At 33.1% G+C, this 11,745-nt stretch overlaps 1 protein-coding gene and 1 long non-coding RNA gene across 2 annotated transcripts in view; both read right to left on the reverse strand.

Annotated features, from left to right (window-relative positions):
* Lab (labial) overlaps window positions 1–3,524 on the reverse strand; it is a 66,780-nt gene extending 63,256 nt beyond the window's left edge. Inside the window, exon 1 of the mRNA XM_023171150.2 lies at window positions 2,719–3,524. Coding sequence (XP_023026918.1) covers window positions 2,719–3,397 — 679 coding nt within the window. The 5' untranslated portion in view covers window positions 3,398–3,524. The remainder of the gene's footprint in view (window positions 1–2,718) is intronic.
* A 3,229-nt stretch (window positions 3,525–6,753) lies between these two features.
* LOC111514925 (uncharacterized) lies at window positions 6,754–9,513 on the reverse strand. The gene is made up of 2 exons (XR_002723451.2): window positions 8,987–9,513; window positions 6,754–7,213 (listed from the first exon to the last, which is right to left on the reverse strand). It is a non-coding gene; the product is annotated as an uncharacterized lncRNA (long non-coding RNA).
* Window positions 9,514–11,745: the final 2,232 nt, after the last annotated feature.

Below are 11,745 nucleotides of genomic sequence, written 5' to 3' on the forward strand. Positions count from 1 at the left end.
TTGATCTCTGAATTTCGCAAGATCGTCGATTAGTTTCAAGAGGGCAGTTTGTGTTCCGTATTTTTGCAGACTGCTCGTACGGGAGTATTCGGTTTTCTTCAAGAAAAGCTCTTACTTGACGTGAAACATTTTTCTCGAATATTTTAGAGAATGAGGGCAGAATGCTGATAGGGCATGGGTCACTGAGCATGGTAGGTGCATTCTTTTTCGGAGTTGAAATTATATTAGCAACCTTCCAAACATCTGGAAAAATAGCCTGTCTGAGGACTCGTTGAAAATATGTTTAACTTCATCAATACAGTGTGGTATCACTAAAGAAATCATCTTGATATTTATATTATCAATACTTAAAGCATTAGATTTTATTTCTTTGATAGCAGTCAGAATATCATCATTAGGTACATATATCGGTGAGGGAAAAGTTCATAGGAGCGTTCGATTTATTATTACTGTAGAATGAAAGAGTGTTATTATTTACTATTGAATGTCATTGATTTCTTCAGGTTATTTTTGTTCAAAACAAATTGTATATGAATTGATGGGGTTATATTTTCAGGACTTTGAAAAAAAAGGGTTTCGCTTTCTATTACTCCATCTTGATACAAAAAAACAGGAAGAGGAAATCTTCCAAAGAAAGGAAGGAAGTAATCAATTTGAAAATAAGTAACTCTATACATGGATGTGTGGATCATGCAAAGAAGTAACTTTCAGACACAAACTGAAAGAAAGTCCTCCTGAAACAGCTACTTTCATGTAAACATTGAATTACACAAAAGAAAAAAATTCTTTCGAAACAAATACTTCTATATGAACACTGAATTATGCAGAAGATACTTTTCTCTACTCAGTTTGTATTTCAAACATTCTTTGTGGGATAAAAATCATGTCATTACGATGTCATCGATGACATAAGCAGATCAATCTTATTCCGTCACATTAAAAATCGTAATTCACGAGTGAATTGTGTGTACTTTCTATAATGTTATCCAATTTTGGTACTGAAGAGCCTTGGGGGAAGTGTCTTAAGGCGAAACATCGATGTATACCAGTGAGGATGACAGTGTTCCATGTAAGTGCAATTTGTTACCATTCATTTAAAGTAGAACTCATGTGAAAGATATCTGATTTTTATTCCACAACGAATGTTTGAAATACAAACTGAGTAGAGAAAAGTGTCTTCTGTATAATTCAGTGTTCATATAGAAGTATTTGTTTCGAAATAATTTTTTTCTTTCGTGTAATTATGCAAAGTTTCAATATTAGTCACAATCATATTGGTTTAATTTGATATGGGCAATGAAAGTGATTGAAATTTTCAGAATGGTACATAACTAGGCCCTGATAATTTCATCAGTTCGGACTTTAATTGTCTATTATGATTCACAATCCTTGAAAGAATCATCAAAATTGAAAAGATTACCCGGAAACAATTATATTGAGAAAAAAGGCAGTCATTACCCGAAGATCATTGTGGTTAGCAATAATCGAAACGTCGTGAAGTAACTTGGCTTAAAATTTATCAATTTTCATTTCTTTTCGATTGTTTTATTTTCAATTGTTGCTCGTATTTTATTTTATTGTAATTTCCGTTGAGGGTTTTATATAATTGTTATTTTCAGCAACTCTTTTTTATTTTATTGATTCTTTCAAAGTCAAATCACTAACTCACCTTCTTACTTGGAGCTAAAATTTCATAACAAATTGTCTGAATCATCGAAAACTACTGATAGAATTCAGGTTTTCAAAATCACCCTTAAAAGGTTTTTACTCGATCATAATTTTCATAACATAGATGAATTTCTCAATCTTCCGTAATTTTATTTCTCAATCACATTAATTTAATGAAACTGGAGTTGAATGAAGTTGATATATTTTGTCCAACATTGTATTCCTATGACAATCTTTCATATTTTTTATGTTTGGTTTAATTTTACTTCAATTATTATTTTATGTATGTACAAAATGTTATTTGACCTATTCTATAACTTTTTAAGTTCTACAGGATTGATAAAGTGATTTGATTTCTAAGGATTTCAAATCATTCTATATCATATCAGACAGTGGGAGTCTGGAACTGATGAAATTCACCATGAAACATTGTCAACCACCTTCAAACAAACGAAGGCCCTGAGAGTCAATAATAATGACATCTAGATGTTGATTTTATCTCTGACAGTTTCATCGCTGTTGGAAAGAAGCGTTTTATCACTGTTTAAAATATGTCTGTCTATTTTTCCGTTAACCAGCTGTCGCGCCCCTACGAAAGACAACCCACAGAAGTCGAAACTTGTGCGAGCTAAGGATTAACAAGGTCATTCCTTTTAACGTCTGATTCCTAACACGGCAGTCAATTCGAGTGAGTGAACAAAGCACCCAAGTCGAACCGCCTGGCTACTGTGAAACTCTATTTTGATAACACTTTGAGTTCTTGCTCTACTTTCTATAAAATCTCATCAGTTTCTTCCACAATCAATATCTGTGAATCAGTATCTATTGTTACAATTTGGTGAACTATTTTTCATTCTCAAACTAACCAATACTACACCTCTCACGTGGAGGTGTAGTATTGGTTGACTACGAACTGAAAAAAATGTTATTATTTTCATCAGACTACTGAAATCTAATGAGAAAATAATATAGGTATTCCTGCCTATGCGATATACGTAATAAAAATAATCATCGTTAATCCAGGTACTTAGTTCATAGCAAAATACTCACCGGAGGGTTTAGGAACATTTCTCTTTACTTGCATCCACTTGTAAGTCGGCAAAACAGGCTGAGGAATCGAAACGGGAGACAAACCATGCATTCCATGGTGCTGCCGAAGTCTAGAATGTTCTTCCCCAGGCCCCAGCTCCTCCTTATACTTATGAAGGTGCTGAAACTCCATACAAGCGTTTGATGCACCTGCTGTTGGAGATATCAAGTAGTTCCCTTCTCCCATCTCTACCTGGTACTTGTTCTCATGCAGATAGCTGTGATGCAGCTCAGCGCCATCTTCGTTATGCTGCAGCAAGTCCTCTTGGTGAGATCCCCTGTAGCTTTCGCTATAGCCCTGGTGATGGTAGAAGGAGCTGTTGGATTGGGCATAGTCCAGATTGGTGTAGCACAACCCGGTATCGGTATTTATTATAGGGTTTTCCGAAATGTGCGGCGGATGGTAGTAGTTGATTTCGTGGGGAGATGGAGGGGTGTCAACAGAGTCTGTAGCCGAGGAAGCGTACAAGTAGGGCTCCTCGTAGTGATAGTTGGACGAATAGTAGTTCTGGAACTGGTGATGGGATCCGGGATGGTTCAACTCACTCGAATGGTTATAATAGTTATTGGAATCCCCCGAATTGTAAGACGCACTGTGCTGGTTATGATGACCGTACATACTTATGTTCATCATCATCATTGTCGTTCACCGCTTATCACGACACATGAGTTTCTTTATCGCACCATCCACTGTGTAACCGTTACGACACTGAGCGTTAGTTGTTACTACCTATGCCGGTCATGCCGTGCACGGATATGAATGGTTGTGTTTGCGATGCCGTTGAGTCGGGGGCGGAGCCAACGGTACACGTGTCTTGCGCGGTGACGACACCGTCCAATGGGAGTCTCGAAGCAGGGAAAAGATGTGATGCTGGGCGAGGGATTGGTCAGCATCCAGCCATCATTGGGCTTTTGTTACAGAACATTTCAATTTTGGTGAATGTTACATGTGTCAGCTACTGTGTGTGACATGACAGCTTCAGTTGTATGGTTCGCATATGCTGTTTCTGATAGGCCGACTATTGCTGAAGGGCTATTTGGTATTTCGATAGTAGTATCTGAATTGAGTGGCGTCGAGTTTGTTTTAAATATATGACAGCGCTCAGTAAAAAAAAATTAAATTGTGAATTGTCTCAACATTATCATTTTAAAATTTTGAATGGGCTGACCCATCAATTGATGAAAATTAATAATACTATTTATGATAATTATTATACAATTTTCACGAATATTTTCATTTCTATACGCACCGTAGCTTCCTCGGTACCTTCTTCCCACCGAGTCTGCTATTTTTTATGTTCAGGGTACACTATTCTTGGACCAAATGATCGCTCCCCTAACGGCGAGGGAAGTAATCATTTTAGAATAATATTTAACAATGGTATTTGGACTTTTATTGGTATCTTTCAGTAAGCGTTTTTCCTAAGTGTCATTCAGTAATAGCTTCAAATACTTGAAGTTATTGTAGTTAGCAAATAACTTCTTCAATAGAAATGTATTTAGGAAGTTTTGATAACTATCTATATTATTCTCTGACAAATCAATCAACAACCTCACACACATTGTTTTCTATATTTTGTTTCTTCTAAACACTTTATACAAGGCGCTAATTACTATGATGATGTGATATCACAATATAAATCCATTCACAAGATGAAGTCAATACTATCTTTTTTCAAATTCATATTTTTGAAGGGAGTTCATACTTCAATACCGCGAAAGAAAAAGGAACTATGGAAAATTGTACGACCTTACTAGAAATTAAAGTTTGAGATATACACAAGGTATTCCAATATTTCGATAAGTTTCACTATCATAATCAGGGAATAGCTACAATTATAATATATGATAAAACAAGAATCTAGTTGATATACTCATTTGTAGCTTTTCCCTGATGATGACAATGAAACTTATTGAAATTCCTTGTGTGTACAATTCCGTTTTGCTGCTTCCCCCAATGACGTCGTTGTCTTGTTTTTGACTGTTCAGCAGATATAACCTTTCAAATAAAAACATATTACTTTCATTAGAGCGATCAACTCGACCACAATGAATGCCATTTTTTTTATCGACTACTGAGAATGTATCTCGGTAATGAAGAGAAAACACCCGATGGAAGACAAATAACTGCTTATATTAACAGCCACAAAAACAGTACCTACAGTCATCATTTCGGCTGATTTATACGTACTTGAAGGTAGTTGTTATCTATTGTTCTCAAAAGAGGAAAGAGAAGAAGAGAATGAATATCAACAACAGTTCATAGTTTCGGACTTTGGATGGCGAAAATACTCCAAAATAATGATATCAACTACCTACAGTCCTTACCTTACAGTTACCCAGTATAGCAATCCAGATTTCTTTAAGTGATATTCTGCTATTGGAAATATATGTTTTGCTACCTATGTTTTCATAGTTCAACTTTCTTTTTGGTCACCATCAGCTGTAGCTTGAGGGAATCGGGTGTTAGCAGTCGATTGGAAACAGTGTAAATATTATAATATATGTGTAAATATTATAATAATCACATTTTCTCTGGTGCTGTAACAAAATTTTCAACGTCAAATTTTGCATTTGACTTTTCGTTTTTATGTTTGGATTTATATGCCATTTTTTATATTTCATACTAACTTTGGTGAGTCTTTTGTAACATATCTATTACTGTATAATATTCGCATGATCTTTATTTTGTAAATATTCTTGATAAAGGAAAAAAAAAATATTTCCAAAAGCTTGAATAACAAAAAATAGTGTTTCCATAGCCCGCAGATATTGACTGAAATACCCAACTCAAAAATAATTTATAGTTATATATATATATATATATATATATATATATAGTGTTACCATTACAGTGCGCACCATATGGGAAACTTTTTTTTCGAAAAGTTTCAATGAAGTTTAACTTCGGCACTTGTTTGTTCTTCAAATTTAACTTAAAATGATGCGGCCAACTGCGACCCACTGACGTTCAGTGTTTGTCAAATTCAACTTAAAAAAAAAATTGAAAAAGTGCATTTCTAGATCGAATTTAACAAAAAGTTTCTTGAAAAAGTTGTGTCTACGGCAATTTTATATCCATTTGCCAAATTTTATGCAACTAGGATAAAGTTAACGTTTTGCTTATTTTTGACAGATATCCCCTTTATTTTAAAAAACAAGTTCGGTTAATTGTCATTAATTCATGTATACATAACAAACTCATCATGGAGTTTAACTTTTCTGATACATTTTTACTTATACGGAAATTAAAAATGTGCTATAAAAATTTTAACATGACTGGTGACTTTTCGAAAAAAAAAAGTTTCCCATATGGTGCGCACTTTAATGGTGACACTATATATATATTTATATATATATATATATATATATATATATATATATATATATATATATATATATATATATATACATATATTTATATATTTCAATATTAAATTCTACAAAAAGGATTTGAAGCTTTATATTTTCTATATATATATATATATATACAGTGTACAATGGAGAACAAACAATAGAAATTTTGATCAAGAGTAAACTTCCCTCATTTTCGACATTATTGAAGAAGTTTAACTAGGAAAGTTGTATAAATTTGAAAGCAATATTCAGCCACCTTCGTAACAAAAAAAAACATTTGTTATGGTTTTAGCCTCATGAAGAGTATAGGTACTAGTATCTAATATACCCCTTAGGCGCCTAAGAATAAAATTTTCTGACAAATACATAATAAAAAATTTTCCATATGGTGCAAACTTCTTGAAACTCACTGTACATATCGCTGGTCAATCAGAGAGTCATTGATTTTATAGATTGTATACTTCTGTGAAGTTTTCAGTATGAACAATCGACATATTTTCTCTCCCTATTCCCTCTCTCCGTTGTCTTTTTTTTTTATCCAGTTTTGTTTTCTCTTCTGTAAGGCTAGAACTAAGATCAACAGTACTCCTCCGGTACAAGATTTTCCAGCTTCAGTTGTATTTTCATAGATACTACAGATATTGATAATTATTGTATTGATTTATATGTTGTGAGAAACTACAAATAAATTATATGCAAAATATAAATAGACTTAGAAATTTCCACACATACGAGCATGTATGAAGCTTTATGCGACTTACAAAATTGGCATGATTGAACTTTGAAACAATTCATTAGAAAACATTCATTACACTTAATTCAATGTTCTTAAATATTAACTCAATTGTACAAGTTTTGTTTTGAAGGTAACTCAAAGTAAATGAAATCACTTAAATTTAACACCGAGCAATTAATGTATAATGTTCATTTGACAGTTCAATGAAGAAACAATTTCGTGGATTAGGAAACTCGTTTTATGAGCATAAACATCGCAGATTGATACATTGCCCGGACCCTCCTCCACGTCTAGCACAGAATCTGCTACAAGCTGGACTGGTGGATCCAAATCCACATTTCACACTTGATGGTGCTTCATATGCTGGAAAAAAATTAAAAATCAACAAACTATTCAAAAATTTCAAGTGTAGAGATTTTTCAAATAATTGTTCATCCCCTTATTCTATTTTCCAATAAAATTCTCTCTTTGAATTCATTCATTAATATTTTTTTTTCTATTGAACTAATATAATGATATTGAGGCCATTTTATCTATTTCATTATTCTAATAAAAAATATATCATTGAATTGTAAACTTTCGAAAATATAGATACGCTCTGATTACTACTGTAGGTAGGTATCTATAAAATTACTCATAATAGTGTTCACCATCGCCTTTGTGGGTTTGAAAAAATATTAACATTCGCAATCGGGTTTCAAACTTCACCCTCACAAGAATAGATAAGGTAAATATACTTATTTTTTTCAATTAGGTATATGCCGCACCTTTTCAGACTTCAATGTAACATGTAACAGACATCTGTAATATTGTAATTTCCTCAGATATACTGTCATTATTTAAGGCAGCTATATAACAATTCTCAATTGAAATAAGTAAGAAATCAATTGAAGAGTAACTTCTCTGAAATTCAATAAATCTATTTTATTGGTATTAGTATTATACAACTCATATTTGAAAAAAATATTGAAAAAATCAATCACATATTCATATTAACAGTTTTATCATTGTATCAATTAAAACAGATTGCTGGCAAAACAATCTTGTTTAACTATGAAATGCATATTGGTGTTGTAACCACTGACATTAGAATTGGATACAAATATAATGACCAAAAAATTGTTAGACTTGATACACATTTATTTTAGTTCTCTTATGTTTTCTGACAAACTTTGAGTATAGATAAATAAAAATCTGAAAGAAATTTTCTGTAGATAATACAAATTATGAAATTATGGAACCTAAAAAATTAATTAGCGCTTCGAGACAACTTGTTTGATACCAGTGGCGCATTTGCTTTTTCAGCTGCAGGTAAACCTGGAAAAACCTGCAGCACCACATCATCTGAAGATTGATCTGCCAATGTCCTCTCTTTCATAGAAATTCAAGACATTGCTGAAATATTTAGTGACACGGCTGTCGTCAAACTAAAACCAGTCCGTTTCGTCTTTGACCAGTGTGTAATAATGACCAGATTCAACGCCAGAACCACAGTGAACAACGAATGCATGAATATTATCATAGTGTTCTGCTAGATTGAAGTGTACATCTGTTTCGTATTTTGTACAAATTATTATTATTCTTCTATTGAAAACACTTCTCTCGCACCGGAACAATGATAATGTCATTGCGTGGTTAGCGAATAACGAGAGACGGATTAATTTTGTTCTGGTGTGGGAAAACTATTTTTTCATAATATTTTTGTTGATTTTTGATTGTTGATATTCAAACATCATCACAATTTCAGTATACCCACTCCTATTGGGATTTTTTTACAGTGTTTAACCTAGGAAATGAATTTGTGAGAATAATCTCTGGTGTCTGGTGTAGCACCCCGCTTCACTCTTTGAAGTCACGAGATTCATGAAAATATAGGAAATTTTCTGTCTACCCTAAACATCAGTTGGGCATAACTGAACTTAACTACTTTGGTAATTCCGAATCGAAAGGATTATTTCGTTCATAAATTTCATTCACACTGATCTATATTCCACTTCATAGCCTAAGAGTTGTATCAATTCCTTACATATTATATGACAGCTGAATTGAATAAAACCTGTAGTCTATTCCCTCATTGATGACTTAATTTTCAATCACTAATTTGAAAACTCAGATTTTTGATAAACAAAAACTCACCTTGAGCTACGTCCAAAATAAGACAACCCATCAAACACAAAGCCAAAATAATAACTGCACCCTTCATATTCATCGTTCAGTTGCTGCCACAATTGCTACAGTTCCAAAGGCAGAACATTCACAAGTATTTATACCCAAATTAAAGACAGAGTGTGGTGAATTATCCGAAACAAAAATAATTGTAGTTCCCCTTGTCCAAGTCGAGAGTAAACATTTACGAAATATAAAATTATGATATTAAATTTTATAGCTGTTTGCAATAATGATTATGAATACATATTCAGATTCGGTGACTTCTTGGAACAAACCACGCGCTTCTGAGAGTTGTAGTCGGATAAATTGAAGGTCAAAGGTTTATTTTAATTGATTCTTAAAATAATTGAAATTAGTTCTTTTCATTGATAACTGTATACATAAACAGCAAACAATTCAGATCACAAAATCAAACATTTTGTATTTTTTCAGGAAGAAACACAAGCACTACAGAAAAATCCTTAAGGCGCTATCAGAGGGGTGCCTGTGCGAAAGTAGTGATTCACATTGGATTCAAATCGCTGGAGATTAAATCTATCAAAAAAAAACGTTCTCACATAAACGCCGTTCTCCAAATGAAAGAGTTCTCAAACAGTGGAGTTCGAGGGTGTACTGAGTTGAACCTCAAAATGATAAGCATCCAGTCCGTCGCGTATTTCCGATATGTACCGCTCTTGGTGGAAGCAAATTTGCTGAGTCACTTGAAGAATGACTCTATCAATAGTGAATAATCATAATGAACTAGAGTATGAATATTTCTACTTTGATTTTAAGAAAGCTGATTATTTTGGATTGAATGATTATTTAGCTGGTATTGATTGGGAATATCATTTGAGGAATATAACAGATATAAATGCGGCTACAAACTTTTTATATAATTTTTTGTGTGAGGGTATATGTAACTTTGTACCGTATGTTAGGCAAACTAAGTCAAAATTTCCCCGTTGGTTCAACAATGATTTGAAGAAACTCATTAGTGAAAAGAAAAACGCTCATAAAAAAACTCATAAAAGCTCATAAAAACTAAGTAAATCTTGGGATCAAACATGAAAAGCTTTTGGAATTTTGTTAACAACAAACGGGAAAATTATGGCTTTCCTGATACTATGTACTGCGGGGATGATAATATTTATAAGAATGGAAATTACATTCTTAATGCATTTGCAGACCAGTTTCAATGAGTTTATAGACCACATGAAGATAATGAAATACCAATTTTAAGTTATGAGAAAACAATTGATATCAATAGTTGTACAGTTTCCTTAGAAATTATCCTACAAAAATTATCGGAATTGATCCATATAAGGGTCCGGGACCAGATGGCATTTCACCGATGCTACTGAAAACCTGTAGATTTTCACTAGCTAAACCATTATTCTTATTATTTTCAGCTTCAATTAGTTCGTAAAAATTACCCCTCATTTGGAAATCAAGTTATATAACGCCAATTTTCAACTCTGGTAACAAAGCTGACATAAATAATTTTAGACCGATCAGCATATTAAGTACAATACCCAAACTACTTGAACACATCGGTTGTGATAATATCAAGAGTTCTTTAAAACAAGTGATTATCGACGAACAGCACGGATTTAGTGAAGGTAAATCTACCAACTCTAATCTACTGTTGTACACCCAGTATATTTTGAATGCTCTGGAAAATAAACAACAAGTGGACGTAATTTACATCGATTTTTCAAAAGCATTTGACATGGGGAACCATAAAGTTCTTTGTGAAAAATTAAAGGCAATTGGCTGTTTTGGGAGTTTGCTGGAGTGGTTCTCAAGTTATCTTTGAGATAGATCACAGTTTGTGAAAATTAAAGGATTTATCTCTCACGAGATATCTGTTACCTCAGGATACCTCAAGGGAGTCACTTGGGACCCTTTCTCTTCAATATCTTTGTAAATGATATCAAAGAAAAAATTACTTACTGTGAAATACTGATTTTTGCAAATGATCTAAACATTTTTAGAGCAATTGATTCGTTGCAGGATTGTGCGAAAATTCAAATGGACCTTAAATCTTTTTCTGATTGGTATAAGCTGAATTATATGGATGTCAATGTGGCAAAATGTAAAAGTATTTTCTTTTCAAAGTCATTACACCTTAATACAGCTGGTTGAAGTATTGCAGGGAAGAAGTTGGAACGTGTACAATCTATACGAGATCTGGGTGTTATGATGGATGACAAGATGGACTTTCTTTTACAGTATGAACACATATCTAACAAAGTGATGAAAATGTTAGGATTCATATGCAGATCAACAAAAAAATTTACCAACATTTTTTCTATCAAAATACTATACTTTGCATTGGTTAGATCAGTGATTGAGTATTGCACCTGTATCTGGTCTCCAACATACTTCAATCACAGTTATGATATTGAGAAAGTTCCGAATGAATTTCTTAGATATATTGCCTACAAAATGAACATGCCAACTAGATGTCATTCGCTCTTCGAAATTTGCTCTACTATTGGATTGCTCAAACTCAGTACAAGATGGGCACATGCAGATATAATATTCCTACATAAATTGTTAAACAACGAAATTAATTGTCCAACTCTTCTCTGTCAAGTCAATCTGCATGTTCCCCCGAGAAGGACACGTAACAACCAAACTTTCAGTCTCGACTTTCATAGGTGTAATTATGGAAAACATTCTCCTTCGTCCAGAATTCTATCGAATGCTAATGGGACCAATATTGATTTTTTTCATATCAC

This window comes from Leptinotarsa decemlineata, unplaced genomic scaffold, assembly GCF_025532065.1.
Source record: "Leptinotarsa decemlineata unplaced genomic scaffold, Ldec_3_MD MMD2_tig00026361_RagTag_RagTag, whole genome shotgun sequence".
Taxonomy (NCBI): domain Eukaryota; kingdom Metazoa; phylum Arthropoda; class Insecta; order Coleoptera; family Chrysomelidae; genus Leptinotarsa; species Leptinotarsa decemlineata.